Below are 24222 nucleotides of genomic sequence, written 5' to 3' on the forward strand. Positions count from 1 at the left end.
CTCCTTTTTATCTCTCCATCTGCTACCCAGTTTCCTCATCCCAGATCTCATCTGCTTTTTGTATTTCACTTTGCGTTTCCCTGTCGACTTGCTTTACTTTCAGATCATTTTCAAGCCCTCTGGAAAATCCTTCAGATGGACATTACACGTGATTTCCTTGAGAGCAAAACCAGAATTCAAACAAAAACCTAAAACAATGAATTAAAGGAGATAATAATAATTTTAATTTGGGCTAGTATTAGGTTTACATGCTCTAATGTTCAGAAAACACATCTCTTTCCTCAGACTGTCCATTGCTGCAGCTCCTCTTTTCAGCCTCTGTCTGAAACACTTGGTTTTAGCTACAGTCTCTTTAAGGCCCCCCTCCTGATAAAGCTTAGTCTGCTCTGATTGGCCAGCTTGCCCATTCTGTTGTGATTGGGCAACCACGTCCAACAAGTGACAGAAATGTCAGACTCACCCTTCTCTCGCTTTACCTGGCTTCTTTAAGGGGCGCACCAGACTGGCTGCTATAGCCAAGCATTTTGCAAATGGTGGAAACATAAGTGTCGGCTGTACGATTGATGAAGTGTTGCAGGAGCAGTGTTTTTGTGTAAGGGAGGACCTCTATTTACTAAAGATTTTAGGCTTTTCAACTTCATCAACTCAACTCAAAAGTGAAGAGATCTGTCGTTGTGGGGCTAAACCTGCATGGATGCTTTTGCCACTAAGCGTTTGCTACCAAGCTTTTGCAATTAGCCCCTCAACTAGAAATAATTCACATGAATGCCTGTCTGCATTAAACTCTGAACACTGCAGTGTGAAAAGATAACACATTTTTAATCTGTGAGAGACATTAATTGGTTTTACTTTGATAGTATCACTAAAAAGGCCAGAGGCCCTTTTTCACCCATGGACATTTTGACAGGTAACAGCAGCTTCGTTGGAGACAGGGTCCTGGTTCACTGTCTCACTGTCATGGCCGACTGGGTCACAATATTATTAGCAACACCTTTCTATTCTATTATGATATGTTCAAGTGTTCGCTGTGGAAAGGCTACCGAGCACCAATATACTGACACGAGGCAGACAGTGAAATAAAGAATAGAGGGAGGTGGTTTTTGATTTTTACTCTGCACAATATCATCAGTGTGTATGTGAAGTAAATATGATTGGCATTCCCCGTTAAGTAGATCAATAAGTGTTTCATAGTTGAGCTATGATTAGGCTTTACCCCTGTAAGACTTTGTTTAACAAGTGTTAATTAGAGCACAAAGATCAGAGGGACCACATGTGAAAAAGAGCATTCCACAAATTCCCTCTAAGTGTCAGTGTGTGTGTGTGTGTGTGTGTGTGTGTGTGCTCCATCAGCTTCTTGTGTGTGATTATAGACGCACTGGTTTCTGAGCAGCGCTGGTTGTTTCACATGAGACATCTCTGTGTTTCTATTTTTTTCCCCTTCTTCTCACTGAAGTTTGAAATCCACGGGAGATCCATCAGGATTTAGGAACATCTGAATAAGAGTCTGTTGACAGTTGGTGGGCTGTTGCGACACTGTCAGTCAAATCTGATCAAACCACCCACACAGCCCTAATAAATCTGTTTTATTCAGTTTTAATGGGGCAAAGTCCCAATAAAACAGATTAGCCGAGTGAGTTTATGAGCGATCAACTTTAAATGAATAATAAAAGAGGTTGTTTTTTTTTTACGTTAATTGTTGCATGTTTAGTCATGATTATTTAACATTATAGAGGCATATTTTAAATTTCATGCCACATTTTTAGGGGCTTTAAAGGGATAGTTCACTGAAAAATGAAAAACGTAGCGATGCGAACGTGCACTCCGGGGGTGCCCTTGGGCGAGAGTGTGTGCGGTTTTCCAGTGTGTCAGAACGTGAAGGCGCCTCCCAGGACGATATCAGAGGACTTAAAGCCTTAAAACACAGTGTAAATGACGCTGTTTCGAGTTGAATTTGAACGTCGGGGCTTGCGGACACTTGGATGACGCCACACGAGCAATATGAAGGCGTTTTATTTTATTTTCTGTTGTTTTATTACGTCTGAAGAAGGGGTTCCATTTCCTTCAATTGTATTGGATTTGGCTGCAACACCGTTCTCCTAAAGTGTTTTGTGGACTCAAACACTCCATCGGCATAGTGGTGAGTCAATAATGAGTGAATTTTCATTTTTCGGTGAACTATCCCTTTTCATTTGGTTTATATAGCCACAGGGAATCTTTAGATAAAAAATGTAAAGGTCCCATATTATAGAATGTAAGATTTTCATGTTTTTTTTTAGCAGATCTTTTTAAAAATGTATCAAAATGCTCAGTCCACAGAGAAATGCATACAGTCCATATTCATTGCCTTTAAACAAAAACGTATAGGCCACTCCTGCTCCTGGTAAACCACTCGATATGTTCCACTCTTTCTGTGCCAGCTGCCTTATCACCCACCTCCCTGATGTCCCCAACTGTCTCACATTTTGCAGCTATGCACGCTTACTGACACAGTATTGGCTCCTCCAGAAGGTGGAGCAGCCAATGAGAGTGAGCTGGAGACGTGGGAGCTCCGCCGCTCCAGCATCACACCTGGAACGAGACCAAAGACTTCTGTTTACAGACGAGAGGCAGCGATACCTCTCTTCTGATCGGCTGTTCCAGCTTCAGCTCCGCAGAGAAGCCTCAGACAGGAGATGTAAAATATGAGACCTTTTAACAGTTATCCCACATCTGCCAGTGTCTGCTGTCTGCTTTCGTTCTCACAGTGAGAACAGTCTGCATAAAAGTGGCCAAGCAGCATTTAGAGGATTTAAGCACATAAGTCAAGCAGCTGACTTGATGGTGAAGCGAGGTTCACCGCGATATGACCCAAATTTGTTCACTGTGACAGCAAACATCCTTCCCCACATGGCTGGTATCTCTCGTAAGACGCTTATTCTGCTCCCTCCCTCTTCTTCGCTTTATCTCTCTTCCTCCTCCTCGCAGTCAGCCAAACACTTCTTTAAAGTTTATCTGGTGGCAGCAATGTTTGGATTATTAGAAGCTATTTGGTCTTTACTGCATCTACTTGAGGATGGATGCAGCAGCAGCAGCAGCAGCAGCAGCAGCGGGTGTTATGATTTCAGCCTCAACCCAAAGAGATGAATGTCACTTGTGCAGTTTTGTCTCCTTGTTTCTTGTTGCATGGGCGTCACATAGCAAACCAGAGATGCAGCAGACTGAATCACTCTTAACAAAGAATATCAGGTAACATTAACAAACGTTCAGTGACAGAGATACAAAGGAACACACACATGAGCTGATTTCAGCAAGGATATTTTCCTGAAACTTTCCATAGGGAATGTATGTGAGAACGGAAATGTCCGAGTCAGTTGTTCCAGACACTTTCTAGGAATGTTTCCTGCCTGCCTCCTTGTAAAGTGTCCAGAAAATGTCAGAGTGACTCTATTTTGGTATAAAGGAAGAAAATGGAAATTTGCAGCGAGCGGCCGTGTTGAAGATGTTTCTAACATGCGACGGAGGCAATATTAGAAGAATATATCTCAGGAAGAAAGAGAGAAGTCATACACATAGAAGACTCTGACAAACATGTCAACTATGAAGAGACAACGAGATTCAAGAGATTTGGATTCTTGTATACAAATCTCCATATTGTATTTTGCATTCCTCATATGCAAAGTCAAACACCTACAAGTTCAATGCCTGAAAATCGCTATACACACACACACAAGTGGTGAAGCTTAAATCCTCTCTCCACTTCGGTCCCACCCTGTCCCAGATAGAACAGAAAGCTGTTTGGGTTTCACCCCAATTAACAAGCGATTTAGCTGCGATAGGAAATTCTCTTCAGGAGTAAACAGTCAAGAAACAGCTGTCAGCAGTTTACACCTTCCAGCTCTGCTTTCCATAATCATTTTCTTTTCATCATAATACCATCACTCTTTATCTTTCAAGCACCAGTGAAGAAAGTTATACTTTGTTCATCCCAAGGCCGAGCAGTGCCGTTAAATCCAATCATGCTGCACTAGTTTCACACACTCAGACATAATTTCCCTAAATATGCCTTTTTTATCAAAATCCAGGAATTACTCTGTGGGAAAACTGAAAATGTTGAAAAATCGCACAATGTTAAACAAAGTGAGAAGGAAAAAAAATCCTCCCTGATTAGTATCCTCACCGAAATCTAATTGCTTCTTCCGAGACCCATATCAAAAAAGAAAACACCAACAAACAACCGACAGGGGTGAAAACTTATGGTGGAGGCAATTAGAGCAAAAACATCCGTGAGGTCATCAGCCTCTTGTAAAACAAGGACTAAATGCCAAAAAACTGTGGGGAGGATTTTAGTGAGATGAATACGCTTTGCAGTCATTCGACAGATCTGTCAAGATAGTCATTCCAGCTGTGGTGCTCCCGAAGCAATTTATTCGACGCCACACTATAACAAATGACAGCGCTGGAAACGCTGGAATGGAAAGAGAGAAATGGGCTTGCAAATAGTTCTAGTTTTATCTCCATTACGGCTTAATATTGCAGTGTCATTGATGCAGAACACACACACACACACACACACACACACACACACACACACACACACACACACACACACACACACACACACACACACACACACACACACACACACACACACACACACACACACACACACACACACACACACACACACACACACACACACACTTCTGCCAGCCCAAGGTTTTCGGCTATAACCACATAATTAATGGTCTGTTAAATTGAAGACATTAAAATGGAGAATAGTAGTAAAAATGGCCACCGGGGGAAAAGAGGGGATGATTTTTCCAAGAGCACACGTAGTATTATGAACCAACATGCACACAGCGAACGCCAGGGAAGGTCAGGAAACAACAGCAAGGTCGTCACCTCTTCTCAATTAGCACAAAACCTGGCTGTTCTCATCTCTGCTTAACAAGAGATAAACCTTGAAAATAAACTGATTCCAAATAAAGCTTGGACTCAAGTAAAACACAACCCGGCTGCATCGGACTAATTGTTGCGTTGCATTTTGGGCGGGTCGTTTCTGTGGTGAGGTTAAAGGCTATGTATGTGAGCAGGGCTATCTTTAGAGTGACAGTTGTCCTGAGAGCGAGATGTTAACTGAGCCCCGTGTTCTGTTGCAGCCCAACCCCGAGGTCATCTACCAGCACTCGTCCCTCCTCAGCACGCTAACTCAGATTTGCGTCATACTTTCCAATGTTTCCCTTTGACAGGTTGGTTTTTATTCCCTGCAGACTCTTCAGCATCTTATAGTATACGTAAAGGTTTCCGTGGTAACGGTGCACCAGAAAGAGGGAGGGAGATGGAAAGAAAACGAAAGAGGGGGGGGGGAAGAGAAAAGCTAAACACAGAGATCTCAGGTCTCTAGGGTCATGCTCATAATTGGCCCGGAGTGAGAGGTCGAACCCCACGCCCATCCCCCCCGTTACGCTGTCTATTTCTCTGCACCTTTCGATTTGCATTTCCCCCCCCCAAATCTCCAGTGGCTCTGGCCTCGCTGATAAATCGGTTGGTGATCAATAATTCAAACATATTCCAACCTGAGATCCCAGCAGGGGGAGACAATGGAGGAGAGGATTTCCCCCGTTCCAAAGAAAATGGGATTGGGAGATGACACAGAGCATTGTTGTGTTTCCACAAAGGATACACGTTGTGGGTGGAGCATGAACACTCATTGCACATTCAAGCTGTGCTTCTCATCCCAGTGTACCCAGGATGCATCAGGCTCTCAGGTGAGATGACACACTGGGGGGTGACTCCAAAACTCTTAGCTTTGAGTGGGAATGTATTATACAGTCACCTTGCTTTGTGACCTACAACACACACACGTTGTTGCAGCCTGTTGTTCAATCGTCTTCACGTTGATGGCGCTGGCACTTGCGGCGAAGGCCAGACAGGGTCCACTCTTCTGTGGATAAGGGGCCGTTCAAGCATAGCAATCAACACAGTCTAGGTCGAGACCACAATCAGCCTGGAACAGCGGGGGTCCATCTGACAGAGCGCACACACACACACACACACACACACACACACACACACACACACACACACACACACACACACACACACACACACACACACACACACACACACACACACACACACAACCTAATTGTGGCAACCTGCATGACCTTCAAAAGGAAAATGGAGAAGAATCCAACAAAGACAGCATGAGACGGGGTTAAAACCTTACATTACTGCAGCCTCTTCAGCCAATGATCACATACTGTTAGAACCCTCTGCGCTCCACCTCCCATTTTCACAGCGTCTCTGCAAGAAGAGATGTTCCAATACAAATACCAGCATCAGAAATGCATCCAATACAGCTGAAAATACCATGTCAGGCATCGGCAAATCATACGCAAATCTACGTACTGATCCAAAACCTTGACTTTAAAGTATATTCCTTTCAATGAGATAAAACTGCAATTTTATTTTCCAGGAAATCAATTCTGGTGGTTTCTGGTAATGTAGCGTTAGACAGAGGAAGCTTAAATGTCAGCAATATTTCACGCAGGATACTCCCAAGCGTAAATTGGCAAAGTGAACTAAAGACTTCAGTTTTGAGGGGGGGACACTAGTGTTGCTAATTATAACATGAGCGATCTCATGGAGCATTTAAAGATCCATCACACAAAAGAGCACAAGGAAGTTCACCAAGCAAACTTTGGAAACCGTATTCAAAGGAGGCGAATAACCGTCAAATCATTCCTTCTTCATCAATTTTTTTAAATGAACTGGTTTCAGATTAGTACTCTGAGTTGGCCAATATGCAAAGTGTTAAAATGATATTTAAACACCTAACAAACAAACCCTTCTATAAAAAGGCACAGGAAACTAAAACATTCATTTCCTTGAAAGAAGTGGATTCTGTGTGTTGCCCTAAAGAGCCGAGTCCTGCAGTCAAATCAGTGGTCGACTGATTTCTACCATTAACACAACAGCTTGTAATCAGTGGTCTTGTAGTTTTAATTGCCTGAAAAGCAACTTGTAATGAACAAATCTAACCAGGTCCTAATGACTTGCATCATTTCTGTCAGTGATCGTGTCCTCGCATGTTCTAAACCGCGGAACCATTTCAGGTTTATCAGGCTTACTAACGAAGTGCCTTGGGACCCTGGAGTATTATATGTGACTTCCAAACTAGGACACAAGAGGGCTAGTATCAATTCACCATAAATATCATTGCTTTATTGTCCATTGAATCCTTACTTGGACTTGAATTGTGATTAATTTGTCTCTACTGCAGTAAGAGTAGACTTTGTTAGTCTGACTCACCGGATGGAGACTGTGGGTATAACCCTGCTTCTGGGCGTATGTTTCACACAGCATTCTGCTCTCTATCTGCTGCTGGTCTGTAACCATTTTCAAAATCCTCTTAGCCACAGGAAACAATGAGAGTAACCTCCGAGCAAGCAACTTACACGCTGAAAATGGCATGAAGACAAATATTTGGATTGTGAAATCACACAGTCGACATGTTCCTTTTTGTGGCCTTTTCTTTGTGGGAAATTACCCATTTCATCCACTTTGTTCCTACGTGAAACTGTTCCACAACAAGTTCCCTGTTGGTTTAGTGTTGCTCAGTCGTGATTGTTAGTTTGTGAGTTGAGATTTTTCCGCAATTTCAGAATGATAATGCTTGGAAGACCACTCTCTAATACTGACACAGGGCTGCAGAGATGCATTTGGCAATACAAGACTCTGGTGGTGGTGCTGACCCAAGTTGGCTCACTTATGTTAGTAATGATGGGGGGTGTTGGTATCATATTAGGTAAAAAAGTCCAAGATACAGAGTTTCTGTATCACTAAGTTACACAAGAGAAGAACATACTGTGTTAGAAAGTCACTGCTTTTGTTGTTTTGTTATTTCATCAGATATGTTTATGTGATAGTTTGAGCTAGAGTTCACTCTGGGCTAAAGAAACCCAGAAACCCTGACCCCAGTCCACATCACTGTGTATAACCTGTATGTTAACAGTGATAACAAAAGCCCTGAGCCCTGGTACAGCTCCATTTAAATCTTCATTCTCAAGTAAGAAACAACAACAACAACAACAACATAAGTGTTGGCATCTGCTGGGATTTGGTGAATACACCTTGTTCATGGGGAGCCCGTCTCTGCGCAGCGTACTGTGTGTGACACACACATTTTGTTTCTGCATGGATAATTCAAATAGGGATGCTATCTTACTCTGCCACCATCTGTACGAGCCAAAGCAAATAGTGGGGGGGAAAAATGTGTTTCTGCTCCCAACGATATGAATCACTGTCCAGAGAGGCTCTATGAAAACTTAATAGCAGGCTCAGAGAGGCGAAGAAGAAACGGAAAGGAACAGAGATAAAAGAGCTGTGACCATCCACTCTATTCTCGCCGGCCTCTCGCTTCCACCGGTGACAGGGAAATACAGTTTAATCGTACTCGACTCCATGCTCACAAAGACACTATAAAGAAGTCAGACACATACACTGAACAAAGAACCCACATAAGCTGTAAATAAACACACGTCTGTAGCATCTGTATAGCCGGCGAAATTTAAACCTTCCAGCTCGTGCCAAGAACAGATTTCCTGTTAGTTACCAGGTTTTGATGCATCACCTCTGGAACGGGCGAGACAGGACAGGATTATACTTTAGCAGTAACTCACACACCCATGTCTGACAGAGTACAATGTTTTATTACCATGCAATTTGCCTCAGCGGCAGTAATGACTCTTAATTACAGCTGTAGGATGCATTCATATCAAAGCTGTGGGCCAAGACCTTGTGTGTGTGCGCCGAGGTGTAGAGCTGCTTTCAGACAAGCACTGAACTCCTGAATATAATCTCCTGAAATTATCTGGAGGGGTCAGTTGGACAGGAAGTCAGTCCTCGCCGGACATTTTCCAACATGTCTGACCCGGACAATCTCCTCCTGAATCCAGAAAATGCCTGGACCATATTGTGCGGACATTATCCGGAGTTCCTGTTTGAAAACAGCTTATGGGTGTATGTCACCACACATGCACACGTAGTATGTTGCGGTTGGAGCGACAGGATGTTGATATGACATCCAGCCTCCCTACGCTCATGCATATTTCAATGTTAGAGCTTCTATACAGCAAATATTAATAGTGCTGTGGAGAAAAACAGCCCAAATCCTTTGTAACTTGTGGGAGATGACGTGATGCCTGCCAAGGGATAATGTCGTGCCTTCAGGATGAGGCGCTCTGCCTATCTGCTATAACTTTCTTGGAAGCACTTTGGTTGAACCCGATCTTCTCCTCTGAAGCATACGCTACAAAGTTAGTTTATTCTCTAGCTATGTCATCAAAAGAGTAGAGGAAAAGTGGGCCGGCTGATGCAAGATATTCCACACGTACATTTTCACTGTGCTGGGGGGTACGTCGGGCTGTTATAATCACCCTCTGACGAAGGTGAAACTTTCAGTTATCTCCTCTGTCTGTACCAGGGGTCACCAAATTGTCAGCCCTTCATCCAGTCATTGGCTGCGACAGCACGGGCACCTTTAACTTCTCTTTCTTTCAGCTCATTCCTTCTTTTCTCTCATCTCGCCAGAGGCCGACAGAGCTGAACTTCCACCCAAAGGCTATAATCTGTACCCACCACTATACCTACTAATCTATAGGTCGCAGAATGTGCAGCTGCGTCTGTGGGTGTGTCTGCGTGTGAGAAGACGGGTCCATGAAACAGTGTCTGTGTCTCTGTGTGAGGTCGCGGTCGTCAGCGCTGCCGGTGCAGTAACAGCCAGACATTTTCCGGGTCAATGTTCAGCTCTGAGCTCATTACCCTTGTTCAGTGTGATAATGTGAGTGTGCGTGTGACCGTCTGCCCTTTCCTGATAAACCACCGTGACCCATGAAGAGGCCTCGTGCATCAATCACCTACTGTCCACGGAGCCGCATTAACCACCAGCTCCATTAAGGACCACGTCCCTCCTCGTGGCCGCTCAATGACAATCACGATATGTCTGGACGGGGTCCCAGATCTGACCGATTGAAACGCAGCCACGCCGGGTCAGCGTGAGGTCGACACCTCAAACAACCCACTCATTGCGAGGAGCGGGTTTGCTTGTGTCCCCAAGTACAAACAAATCATTAGACAGACGGGGCTCCCTGCCAACGCTCGCCGCTCTCTGGGGCTGACCGGCTTTTTTTCTGACAACCATCCAGCTCTACTGTCTGGAATAGTTAGGCCGCCGAGGGAAGAGGCAACTGAGGCGATTCAATCAATACCGGCTCATTATCTGTTGCCTTCTGTCCCACAGAGAGGAGTCTCCCCGCTCGGCCTGTTGATGAAGAAAGCTCACCACAATTCAATTAGGGGATGGCCGAGATGCCAAAAGAGGTTTGATCAAAGCACTCTGCCGGGCTAATTAGCACACGCAGCGGTTCACAGGGGCTATTTTTACATCTGAGGAGCAGAGTACCTTGTTTTGTTAATGGTAGTTTTACCCCTGTAATGGACTGGGAATAAGCCGGCTCATTTTCAATGCATAGGTTTCAGCCAGGGGAGAGTGGAGGGGCCCCTTGGCCGTGCTGCTCCACCACACACACACACACACACACACACACACACACACACACACACACACACACACACACACACACACACACACACACACACACACACACACACACACACACACACACACACACACGTTTATTAATGTGGACACGCACACGTATACACACACACACATGCACATAAACAAACGCCTGCAACCTGATGACCTTTCAAGGGTCTTGCAGGGTTTAATGTAACCCCTCTTTGCAGGTTTAACCCAACAGAAGTGTGCAGGTGTGTGTGTGTGTGTGTGTGTGTGTATGGGTGTGTGTGTGTTTCCGCAGACAGGAAGTGTCAGGTCATCCAGAAATAGTGCCAGGGGAAAACAAAGCTGTTTCCAGGAGTCTTCAGGGACTTTTTAGGGAGCCCGGTGACAGCTTTATGAACCTCTTTACAAATGGTCGACCCTCTTTCTCCCTAATGAGGCAAAAAGAGAGTCTGGAAGGGAAAAGCAGGTGTGTCCCCCAAGGTGGGTTCATGCCCCTCCGTTTGTATGTGTGTGTGTGTGTGTCTTTGTCATTAGAGAACAAGTCAATTTCAATCAGGAAGCAACACCACATTGTCCTGAACCATATTGACCTCCGAGTTTCCTCTCCTGTGATGCTTAAACTTGACAGACGCACGAGTTTTGCACAGCAATACACACCGGCTCTCTATTAATTTTGAAGATGAAGTGAGGAAGGAGCAGCAGGGAACTCGGGCCGGAGGCAGCAAAGATTCACAGGAATGACCGAAAGAAGAAAAAACTGCCACAGAGACTTTTCCTAATCCCATTCCTCTGTAAAAACGAATTCACCTCAGGCCAAAGACTCAAATCTAGATCAACGGCATCTTATATTTCTAAGAGAATTAAACTTGAGATTGTATGAAACAGCAGCAAGAAACCAATGCTGGCTTGACTGGTAAACACAACATAATGAATTAAGAGATGTTTTTACTTTTCAGTCGTGGCTGACACCAGCCATCACACATTTTTCCTTTTTCAGTTTTTCTTTGTTTTTGGATTCCCTCATGCATGTAACAATACATCAAAACTTCACCATTTGACTCTTTGTCTGAAGGGGGAGAGATTTTTACTGCTCCCTTAGCTGTTAAAAGTGGCATTTACTCGGGGGCTTATGGTGCGAGCAGGCTCAGGTTTAATACCGTCATAAATAACATCGTCACACTCTGTCAAGTGAACTCCACTCCGGGATGGTGACAAAGGCAAAGCCGGCCCGTGAGTCGACGGGAAGCATCATCTGAGGCTGCACGGTTACCATCAGTGAAAATGTCACAGTCCACACTTCACTGATCGGAAATTGAAACGCTCCAACGAGCTAAAAGTCACTGCAGCCACTGTTTTTATTCTTGATAAACACTTCAAAACGTTAAGATCGGAGCCTGATGTCTTAAAATAGACGCTTTCCAACATGGATATTAATCTAGAATGCAGACACTGGCTTTGACCCTATGCCTCATTCGGAACCATGGGATGCTGTCTCCAGGTGATTTCTCTGGATCTGAGCATACATACATACATACATACATACATACATACATACATACATAGGTAATCCACAAGAGAAAATCCATAGATCTGCTGAAGCACTATCATCACACAGCATATTCACCCCCAAACTGTCCATCACTGTGGAGGCACTAACTTGCAGCTGTGTGAGTGCCGAGCTGACTTCATCTCACCATATGTTTTCTGTCACAACAACTTAGTTCCTAGCGGATCAGACAGAGAAATAAAAACAACATTTGCTATCATGGAACAACTTGTTGTGATTTCTGCTCAAACACGAAATCAGCAAATGTCAGAGTGAATGAAATGTGCTGGAAAATATGAAAACATGGACGTGAGCATCTGTTAGTTGTGGAACTAATGGGTGTTTCTGACAAACATGAGTTTTCAACACTGCAGGAGAACAAGCCACAGCTTCTGGTGACAAATCAACATCCACATTTTATTGTAAAAGAGTCATTCTAATTAATTTCATGGCAACATTAATGTTTCTTTCTCATTGATAGAACTTGAGTCAACTCACCAACTGTAAAGTGCAGATAAAGATGAGGGTGCATCGCCCGCTGCAGCAGCCCATTGTGTTGTGTCAGCGGGGAAAACGTGACTCGGAGCCGGGAGACAAGGAACCTGGAAGCGGGTCGGAGGAGCTCTCAAATGCGCCGAGCGGACTCCAGGCACCGGTGTCCCATTCTCCTCCCCCTGGTGCTCCTCTCTTCTCTTTGCCCCAGAGCCAGACGACAAGCCCCGGGTAGGGAAGGATCTCTGTGCCGCTGAGGTCCGGGCTGTTGTTTTGTGAAGTGACTGCTGCTCCTGCTCCTGCTGCTGCTGCTGCTGCTGCCGCTGCTCCTGCCGGCCGGTCGCACACGAGGTGACTGACTGGGTGGAGGGCTGGTGTGTGGAATAGTAGGAGGGGGGTGGGAGGTGACTGTGGTGGTGGTGGTGGTTGTGGTGGTCTGGGCTGGGAAGGGGCTGATCTGACTGAAGGGCGTCAACTGGTTCCTGGAAGCTGTCTGTGGTGAGGCGGAGCAGAGAGTGCCACTTGATTCAAAAACTGTTTAAACAGAGACGGTCAATTTATTGTCATGGTGACCAATTACTCTAATCAGCCAATCAGACTCCTGCGCCAAATAGATAACAGCAGTGAAGCTGATGTCGAATAGCTGCGCCTTAGTATTGTCAAATGTTATCGATCCATAATGGTGTCTATTAATATTATGTCCCATTTTGAAATTGGGTGATTTTCATGTGACTGTGTTAAGGAGTTCAATTAGCTGCCACTCATGAGCAACTGGCGCCATCTTGTGGCCATGTGAGGCACATACTGACAAGCTCCAAAAAAAAAAGCTCTGCACATTTTAGTCATCGGGTCATTATTCAAAATGGAAGCCAAAGCATCAGTGATATGATTTGTGTTTTAATTTCACTGTCATGTTTGGCGTCATTCCTCTAAAGCTTTAACAGCCTCTACATTCAAATTCACATAGTTCGATTCATTTAATTCAATTCAATGTCTTTACTTTACCTTCCAGTGTAACATAGAGGCATTACTCTAATATTTAAATATAAATGCATATAAAAACACAAGCAATACATATAATGAAAGGTAAGGTCTTTACACAGATGAGTATGTGTACTCACTTATATTTTACATACAAATATTGCTACATGTTGAATATTATTACACTTGGTTAAGTTCCTTCTCTATAGCACCACATCTGATAAAACACATGTTGGATGTGTGTGTGTGTGTGTGTGTGTGTGTGTGTGTGTGTGTGTGTGTGTGTGTGTGTGTGTGGGGGAGGGGTGTTCTGGTTGAAATAATATTTTCATATTGTAATGTAACACAACTTTCACTCTCACTCTGCCCCTCTTCCTCTGCACAAACCTTTAGTTTGCCTTCTGGGTAGCCGCTGCTTAGTGTGATATATAATAGAAAAGATCTTAAAAGCTGCTCTCACAGTCACCCTCCTCCTCCTCCTCCTCTTCCTCCTCCTCCTCTCTCAGAGCGTGTGTGGAGGGGCCAACCTCTCTCCTCAGCAGCTTGATAAATGTTTTACGCATCTGCGGCCTAACTGAGGGAACACTTCACATCTCATTTTGTCACACAAGCTCCTCTGCTCTGCCCATTTTAAGAAACCTGTCCACCCTTCTCCTCTCTTCTCTTCTCTTCTCTTCTCTTCTTCTCTTCTCTTCTCTTCTCTCCTCTCCTCTCCTCTCCTCTCCTCTCCTCTCCTCTCCTCTCCTCTCCCCCTGTCCCACGCCACCATGCCCACCTGCGTCCAGCTGGGACCCAGGAGGAGCTCCTCCTTCCTCGCCAAAAATAACCTCAGGGTATTAATGGAAACAAGCTGTTTTTTCCATTTGAAAAGTAAAAAAGCATTTCTTTCATCATGAAGACTCAAAACTAAAACATAAAATTAGCATCGTGATCACTTTGAAGCCTCAGCATCACTGCAGGAGCCCTGCAGACTTGCATCAGTCTATAGTGAAGTCTATTAATGATTAATAGTTTGTGTCACTTTTATACATTTATTCATGTAACAAGTTTCTCAGACAGGCACATACCTCTTGTGTTATGTAATACAACGTAGGGTTACTCCATGTTGAAGTACACGCAGGCCTATAGCCCATTTACCTTTTGAAGACTCTGATGCAAAGCTGACTATAGTTTAGCCATTTTTATGACAGTCTCATATATAAGTTCCGTTCTTTTTGGGGCAAATCAATTTTGACTCAAGATCCACTTACTAGCTTTTACAGGGCATTTTGTCTGTCTTCATCAACTGATCAAGAGGAGAAAAATGCAACTAATAAAATCACAACAGCTACAAAGCAACACCGATGAAGACTGTGTGATAGAGTTGAAAGCTCCAGAAAAATCTAATTTAGGACTTATTGCATGCAAAATCGATTGTTCTGTCAAACACATTCAACAACAAATCCAAGAGAATCTATTTGCCTAAATCATGTAATGTAAAAGCTTGAGTGAGTATATGAAGTGCGTGTGTGTGTGTGTGTGTGTGTGTGTGTGTGTGTGTATTGAATTACCCAGTTGGTTTCTAACAGCTGTCACGTCTTACTGTTACACATGAAGCCAGCCAGTGTAAGAGCTGCTAGTAGAATACATTAGTCACTGTCCTGCACTTCCTGAGCACACGAAGCTCACTCATTCACAAACCCATTTCGTATGAGGACATGTTTTTTGAATGTGTGCCATAAAAATGTCGGCGTGTGCATATCTGGGGTGGTGGGTGGGAGAGAGTGATGCTGGGAAAGTGGAGCTGAGGCAGAAATAAGGTCACTGTTATAGTTCTATTAGAAGCCTTGATGGAGGTTCTCCTTGCGTTCCCATTTTGCCCAAACGCCCCCTTATCGACTCACTCAGTGTGTGTGTGTGTGTGTCCAGAAGTCTTCTTCTTTCATGACAAGTGTGTCCAGACCCTCGGGGGCTGCTGTTCTTCTCGGAGACACTAACATGAAGTGACAGGAGAGCCAGCAGTGTGCTGCTCGGAGGGGACCTGCATTGTGGAGGAGACCCAGGAGTCTGGCTCGTCGAGGACAACAATAGAAAAAAAAGCCCTCAAAAGGACGAGGCTTTTCTCCCTTTCAGAGCGCCCGAGGCTGTCGCTTCTAGTTCTCCAACCCTTTCTTTCTTTTATCCTTCTTTCTCAGTTTCTCTCCTCACACATTTTGGCGCCCAAACACAAGAGAGGAAATTCCTCGTCCTGTTTTCAGTAATAACAGCCAGGTCATCGTGTCTGAGGTCGGAGGAGACCTGAGAGCAAAACAGATTTCATCCTCTCTTATCCCCACATCATCCTGAATGACTTGATTCCCCCCAAAATGATTGTGGTGCAGCAGCAGTTTGCTGTGTCACCTGGAGAACTGTTGTTGTACAGGATGTTTTCTTTTACACACACACACTGAGGCAAATAATACATCCTCACCAAACATGATATCATCAGCAGAACGAGCTGCTCCCTTCATCTCTGCCGTGCATTTATCAACACAAACACAGAGCTGCAAATTACATCTTCCACTGCTGTCCGACCAGCATATGAAGGCTTTCTTTATTTAGATCCAGGCTCATAAAAGATTAAGATTACGCATGAGCCCTTGGAGGCAGAGTCTCATTTGTTTTTTTTTCTATTCTCCATTATCTTTTCTGTGCCATGAAGAGAGTTCCAGACTCGACAAAGAATACATACAGAGGCTATCACGAGGAGCATGTCAATTATTTAATGGTGGATTATGCTTTGGTGAAGAGATACTGGTCCACATAATCATTTTTCAGCAATTGGGGTTATCCTAACGCTCGCCACCTGGAGGCGCTCCTCTGTGAAAGGGTTTTTAATTGAATGGACGCCTTCACAGCTGTGTCAAGCTAGACACAAGCCGGGAAACAGGCGGAAATCAGGTAGGTGTCCTTCAAAATAAAAGCATTCTGGTTGAGCTACAAGCAGTTTGACAGTGAATCTGTGTTTTGTGAAGCGAGATTCTCCAGTTAATGTCGTCATACAAGATCAGTGCTGACAGAACAATCAGCAATGAGGCTTCATCTAAACCAGACAATGAGCTGGGAGAGACTCATACGTGTCACTCACTTACTAAGTTGTTTATTTATTTATTGAAATCATTTTTATTTAAATACATTTATTTAAGCTTGTCTGCCTGAACAAGGTTTAGGAAAGTAGGCCTTTGGGTTTCGGGAGTTCATTGTAGGCTGAATATATATATGAGGCCAAATATGTCTTAAAATATCCCTCATCTCATAAATAGTTTATAAAAGAGGTTAACCTAGTTTAATTAGTTTTTGTTTTTTAAGTGCTATTTTTAAAGGGGATAAACATAGACAGTGAAATGAGCTTGGAGCATGGCTGGTGGGAATTAGTATTTAGCTCAACAATAAATTGTTACGACTGAAGTGTTTCTCTCTGGTATTTGCTTTACAAACTCGACCTGTGTTTCCTCTTGCTGTTTCATGCTGGATGGTTAGAAGGGACGTCAGCACACGATTGGCTTGACCATAGCCTATAAAGTGAAAAACAGCTGATTGCATTGAAAGTCTGTATGATAACATGGTATAATTACGTGATTAAATATGTACAAATGTATGTGGTTATAGTCTATACTTCATAAGGGTTTCATAAGGGAACGGTTTGGCCTTGGTGGAGGAATGTGCTCCACTGAGTGTCATTCTAGTTTTTCCTTTATTTTATTTCCCCAGACTTGACGAAACATATAAAGACAATGATGTCATTCATTTGTTAAAGGGATAGTTCACCCAAAAACTGAAAATCCACTCATTATCTACTCACCACTGTGCCGATGGAGGGGTGGGTGAAGTGTCTGAGTCCCCAAAACACTTTTGGAGTTTCAGGAGTAAACAGCGTTGCAACCAAATCCAAATCTTTAAACGTATCTTTAAACGTAAAACACAACAGAAACAAAACTTTAAATGCTTCCATACTGCTCCTGTGGTGTCATCCAAGTGTCCGTAAGCCCCGACATTCAAATTAAACTTGAAACAAGGTCATATACACCATGTTTTTAGCGAACAGGGCTCAAGAGGAGGATATCAGAGGACATTTATGCCGCGTGTAACTGAACGCATCAACAAAATTACAATATTTACAACATTGATTAGAAGAAACTGTTTGTAACATAATGGAAAAGTGTGTCAATGTTATTTATTCAGTCTTTGTACGTAAGAAAGACTTCTCCAAACATACAGACAATGGTGTCATTCGTTTGTTTAAGACGTGTGTTATTCTGAAAGGCTGCACAGGAAGCAGGACTCGTCACTACACGTGCCTTGACGGCGGTGTGAGTCACATGGTGCTGCCTGACGGAGGGAGCTGATGGAGCCAGATGAGGGAGGCAGGAGGCGAGCCCCTCCGGTTGCGCGTCAGCATCCCCTCAAATAGGAATCTGCTGCTGTCACTTCTGCTCCACATTCCGAGAGGCGAACCGCCGAAGCCCCCCCAGAAACCACAACTCAAAGCCCAACTCCGTCTGGCATGCAGCTGATTTTTTTTGTTCTAGTATTTTGCATGTGATGGCCAAGGAAGAAGAGTAAGGGGCGGCTGTGCGCTGTGAGGAGGCTGGAGCTCTCCAAAGAATGATAGTGAGGACCAGGGCGCGCTGTCCCGGGAGAACTCATCCGAAGAGCTGGCACCGAGGCACCGGGATGCTCCTGTGACGCACCGGGTGGGGGGGTGGACCGGTGAGTACAACCCGATCTGTACCCTCACATCCTGCTTCCACTTTTGGTGACATGTGTGTTTCCGTTGCACAAGTCCCCGCTTATCGCCTCGGAATCGATCCCCCACCTGTCTGATCGATCGTCCACGAGCTCGTCATCACCACCGATTGGTCAGAAACGTGTGAAAGTTGCGATGGCAATTTGGAATTTGTTCTCACCTCCCGCCTCCACCCCGCACGCACCCGCAACTTAACGCACGCAACGCAAGCATCGAATGCCGTGCGGTGCGCTTTACGCGGTGGGTGGCGCCTGGGTGGTCCATGGTGCATGTACCCTATACAAGTTTGTGATTAGAGGGAACATGTGTTGCACGCTGCGGTCACCACCAGGCTAATTATTAAAAGGGTTTTTTGTTTGTTGGGGGGGGGGGTGGCTCTCATCACTAATCCGCTCATGGGCCTGGAGGGCGTGGGTTTTGCTGTGCGTGATGATAAGGAGGGAGGCACCAGCTCCACTCACACAGCAGGGTTGATTAATTATGATCTCACAACTGATGAACTCACCGAGGTGCCAAAGAGGCGACAGGGAAACTGAAATCTCGCCTTTTTTAAAATATCAATTAACTCTCAATTCTCCTAATTGATCCACGACAGTGAGGATGATTTCAACCAGAGCGTAAATTCTATCTGCTGAGAAACACCAGCGGCGTCGATTAAAGCTGTTTACCTTGAAATAACTGCGATTTCCAGGTGAGTCAATAATCCTCAGCACAAATATCTCATGCAGTCTGCGATGGTTTTCCCCCCCCCCCCCTCCTCACCTGTAATAAGCTGCTTCCTGTGCTGCTGGATGTGTGGGTGTGGGTGAGAGCAGAACTTCCACAGCAGCCTCAGTGCATGTAGATGAATGAAATCCACTTACTATGCACCAAGGGTTCCCATCTCCAGTGTGCATGCATGTAAGTGTGTCTGTGTGTGTCTGTGTCTCTGTGTGTGTGTGTGTGTGTGTGTGTGTATTTCACCTCATTACACTCATTGTGTTGACTTAAGCAGGAGGGTCACCCCTGAGGCCCGTTCTCCTGCCTTATTGAGGAGTGATGCCCTGAATTACACCAGCCTCCCGCTGATTGCAGGAGCACACGAGCACACTGGGAGAGAGGGCTTTCAGCTTACGTGTGAAGTTCACGACTGTTACTTCAACCCCAGCATCGTGTGTGTGTGTGGATGTGACATGTATTTCCTGGTGCAGATACTTCATGTCAGTGTGTTACACAATCACCAGGTATAGGAGGCAGCCCCCCATCCCCCCACCCCCACCCCTCAACAACCTCTCACTACACGTGTGTTCTGCTGAGAGGTGCTTGACTCTCAGATGTCGTATGTGTTTCAAATTTTGCGACGGAGCTCCACAGCTCTGGTTCGAATCCCGGGCAATTAAAGCTCCCAGTCTGCCCACGCACACTTTGTACAGGAGCTCCTCTTTTCTTGTGTTGTTCGACAAACTGACAACCCCCCACCCTCTCTCCTTTACAGCCTGTGTGCTGCGTTTCTCCCGAAGGCGTTCTCAAAATTCTCCCTGTGTATGTATTAAACATCAAGCATGTCCAACTGCAGGCGCCGGGGCCGAGCACTTAAAGGCAGAGTCAGCCTTCTGTGGAGGGTGACAGAACAGTCAGATGGCCCCCACAGGGCAGAGAACAATTCCTGCTGCTGATGCACCCAAGGCGACAGGACTGGAGCGCTCCCTTCTCCTCCACCCACCCGCCCGCCCACTCCGCTCTCCTCCACCCGCCATTCCATCATCCCTCCCCACCTTCCTCTCATGGAAATAACCAAGCTCTCTCGGGTTGACTCGCACACACCTGCACCAGCTTCTTCCCCTTTCGCCTCCGACGTGTGCACGCGCACACACATGAAACATGTATTGCTCTCTTTCATAAACACACATGCAGACCTTTGCCTCAGGAGTCATATTACGATCATAACCGCTGTTGCGCACACGCACACACACACACACACACACACACACACACACACACACACACACACACACACACACACACACACACACACACACACACACCGTCTTATATCCACAGTCATGATTTCTTGTGCTCACTGTCATACACAGCTATTCTCTCCAACACACATCCACCCAGTGGTCACTTCATCACATGTTTCAACTGTTCTGCCTTGAAGTCGACTTTGATGATGCCTGTAATGCTCAGTTTGTATAGAGCGATTTCTTGAATTCCCATGTTGTATCTCTGATGTCATTTTCTTACATCTTATTAGAAACACTTCAGGTGTTTCTAATAAGATGTAATAAAATAATGAACACCCCTCAATATGAAGCAGTCCAGGACATCTCAACCTCTAACTATGATCTTGGTCACATGTATAATTCCAGTGGATCGTAGAGTTGTATTGGCGGCACGGTGGTGCAGTGGTTAGCCTCACAGCATGAATGCTCCGGGTTTGAACCTGACGGCTGAGCAGGGGCTCGTGTCTGCGTGGGTTTTCTCTGGGTGCTCCAGCTCTCCTCCCACTGTCCAAACACAGGCAGCTTGGGTTAGGTTTTGAATGTTGGCCCTGCGATACACTGGCAGCACCTGGCCTATAGCACCACTTCTACCCTCAGAGGATTCGTGGTATAGATAATGGATTAATGGATGCAGAGATGTAACCAATAAACCACATAATGTACCAAATAGTGTCTAATGAGCGTAAGTAGCTGATACACAGCACTATTCTCGCTTATACATAAAACTATACTCTTATTTGAGATACTGTACTCAGAGGATTGGATTTAGAATCTTGGATTTAAAATCTGTAGATGCAAATTATGACTCTAATACAGAAACTGTAAAAGTCCCTCAGGGTTTGTTTTGAGCTCAGTGACATTAACATACAGGTAGACGTGTGTGTGTGTGTGTATAACAGTGGCTGCTTTGTGAGAACATTATGTACAAACACATTTCCCGCGAATAAAGACCCGTCATTCCATAATATTGAAATGCCAAATAACATTTATAGCGTGAGATTGAGAATAGTAATGATAGTGGACTGTATCTCAGAGAAAATTACAGTACGTGTTACTTAGAATAGCCGTGTGTGCGAGAGAGAGAGCGTTTGATTGAAGTGTAAATAGCATTGAACTTTCGATTCATGGCCTGCAGCTCTTACAACTGTGGAGAGGAGAAAATAAATAATCAGACAAATCGTGCCGCTTCTGACCTTGCTATTGTTCCAGCAAAACCTGACACATTTTAAGCCTTTATTAAATGGTCTGTTGCTTAATTTAAATTTAAATATTAATGTCAGTGTTGTAGGTACAGGCTTCGTTTTTTAAGGAGTCCGTGAGCCAATTTAGAAACTGAGAATTTGAATGAAAGTAAAAACCCTTTCAAATATACACCTGGCTTAAGCACTAATATGTCGCAGCACATGCACAGTCACCCACAATCATTTCCTTATTGCACTTATCATATTCACACACACTCTTATTATCTATCAAACATATACACCGTCTACACACACTTTATTATCTATCAGACATGTTTTTATTCTGAATCAGACAGAAAGACGCACACTCATACAAACTACCATTATATCTCATACACAGATGTATGATGGCGTCTGTGAGTTATAATGAGACAACATTGAGTCACAGTTACTGAGGGTTTTAAAAAACGTCAGTTGTGGTTCTTTCGGGGAAAGGTGCATGAGCCCCACTGATCACACACCAAATGGTCCATGAATCTCCAAAAAAACGTGTTTGTGCACAACGTGTGTGCGTGCATGTCAGCTGTGTGCATAATAGCTCAGGGACCGGGGGGACGTAGATTGGCCAGCCAGCCAGACAGATGTGCCCTCGCCCGGACCCGGAGCGCGGGGGCCTGAAACCAGCCTGCCACCCAGCATTAGTGCCATGGATCCATGACCAAAGGGCTCAGGGCACCGAAACTCACTGTCTGCATAAAATGCTCTCAATTATTAATGCTGTGTACAGGGCAATAAGAAGCAGTGCTGCGGCCAATGGAGGAAACTAAGAACTTGGCACGGAAGAGAAAGGAGGGAAGAAAGAGTCAGTCAGGGTATGACGAGCAAAGAGAAGTGGAAATAAATGAATGGACCAAATACTTTTTTACTTTTCTGTGTAATTCTATAGTCAACTTACACATAATACGATATATATACCAAAAAAAGATCTCCATAGCAACTGAAGATCAAAAGAGTGATGTTGATGCACTTTGGTGATGAAAAGAAAAAGGACCAGTGAGACCCTCATCTTTTTTCATACACTTCTCGTGTCCCGACTTTTCAATCCGCGCCTTCATCCATGCAGTCGCACAGGATCCTCCCCGTTCACCGCTGAGTGCCCAGGTAGTTTAGTGTCCGTCATGTCGGTGCACACTAAACACATCTCAGGCTGCGCACACAGCGTTGCAGTAGGTTGCCATTAGAGCAGGAGCACTGTAATTCATAAGTATTGATTGATGTCCGAGCAGCATCACAGCCTTAATGCCCCTGAACACGACCATACACAAGAGCAAACACTATAAATAAAGCAGCAGAGGGGGGGGAAAAAACTGCGATTTACATACATATGCTGTTAACTCCACATTATGTCTAATGTGATACAATCATAGCACAAGAATATTAAATAATCTGCTTGTTCCGAACATTGCAGCACCATTATTACATGTAGATAATGTACTCCATCCTCTGCTCCCCTCCTCTGAAGCTTGTGCTGCTCGCTGCTGTATTATCTTGAAATCTACATCCAGTTTTATTCTGCGTTATCATCAGGCCCACGGGTCCTCAGCGCGGGGTCCGATGTGGAGAATAGGAGATCAATGTAATCGAATGTGTCCACCGACACGTGCGTTTGTTTCAGCAAACATTTGAATCAATGAAATTATAATCGGTTGGTTTGGAAAGTCCCAGTATCAGTTACAGCGGAACTGATACTGGGACTTTTTAACTGAGGAAATATTCCCTCTTATATTTAGTGTTTATCACTGTGCCCTTTGATGTATTAGCTTTTCCATAAAGACTTATAGTCGTGCATTGGTGTTCTCAGTTATCATTTATCATGGTCACTGCCACCTATGCCCCTTTTCTTTTTTAAATTTCATGCAAGTTAGGATGGCACTGTAGTTTAAAGTTCCACTCCAGTCGCTTATAACTCTCAATCACTTCCTACATATTCAAATGATTTTATTAAAAAATGTTCTCTCTCGTGGCCTTTAAATGGCTTAAATGTAAATCTACACCTTCTGTCCTAACTTTGTGACTGGGACGAATATGCCCAAATGTGTTGGTCACATCCTGCACTGCTCACACTCAGCAAGTGATGATAATTCACATATATCTTTCACCCTTATTCCTGTATATGTGACTGTGCCCCTAAGGTGGAAGTGTTCAGCCGTGATGCCGACTGCTTATTTAGCTAAAGAAAACGTGGAGGGACATGTTTACATGTTTAAAAACTTGATATTTCCTGGAGGGGGACTTTAAAAGGGGAATCACAGCAAAATCAGCAGCCACAACATCCAGTGTGAAACTAATAAAGTAAAAATCTAAAGGAACATGAAGATATTTGTGTTACTTTACTGTTTAAGTAAAGTAAAATCCCTTACTTGACATAGCATCACTTTGAGTTCACCACACTGTGACCTCAGTTCTCTGCTGTTGGCCTGTTCCGCTCTCTGCCTTTCTCTCTGTGTCCCTGCTGAAAAGAGAGCAGTCACTTTTTATTTCTCATTGTAAAAGTTTAAGAGTTTGTCACTTCTAGTGGGCGGAGAAGTGTTTATACCAACAACAGCTTAATCTGCGCAAACAGAGCGAAGCATCTGGGTCTCATTAGCGGGGACGGGACGCTCTTCTTCATCGCACCCCGCGCTTTGTGTTTTATTTTATGC

General features: G+C 44.5%; 2 protein-coding genes across 7 annotated transcripts in view; one reads left to right on the top strand and one right to left on the bottom strand.

The window, feature by feature from the left end:
* The window catches only part of nkain4 (sodium/potassium transporting ATPase interacting 4), a 48364-nt gene extending 35244 nt beyond the window's left edge, over positions 1-13120 (bottom strand). For all 3 annotated transcript variants that reach the window (XM_035159991.2, XM_035159989.2, XM_035159990.2), the window contains exon 1: positions 12615-13120. In XM_035159991.2, the coding sequence (XP_035015882.1) occupies positions 12615-12668 (54 nt within the window). In that variant the 5' untranslated portion in view covers positions 12669-13120. The remainder of the gene's footprint in view (positions 1-12614) is intronic.
* A 4797-nt stretch (positions 13121-17917) lies between these two features.
* Positions 17918-24222, top strand: part of LOC118111415 (basic salivary proline-rich protein 1) — a 38658-nt gene continuing 32353 nt past the window's right edge. For 2 of the 4 annotated variants that reach the window (XM_035159986.2, XM_035159985.2), the window contains exon 1: positions 17918-18317. The gene's annotated coding sequence lies outside the window, so the exon portion shown is untranslated. Of the gene's footprint in view, positions 18318-18854; positions 19046-24222 lie in introns of those variants that run through there. The other 2 variants (XM_035159980.2, XM_035159982.2) reach the window with 2 other exon arrangements.

This window comes from Hippoglossus stenolepis, chromosome 6 (assembly GCF_022539355.2).
Source record: "Hippoglossus stenolepis isolate QCI-W04-F060 chromosome 6, HSTE1.2, whole genome shotgun sequence".
In the NCBI taxonomy this organism is placed as follows: domain Eukaryota; kingdom Metazoa; phylum Chordata; class Actinopteri; order Pleuronectiformes; family Pleuronectidae; genus Hippoglossus; species Hippoglossus stenolepis.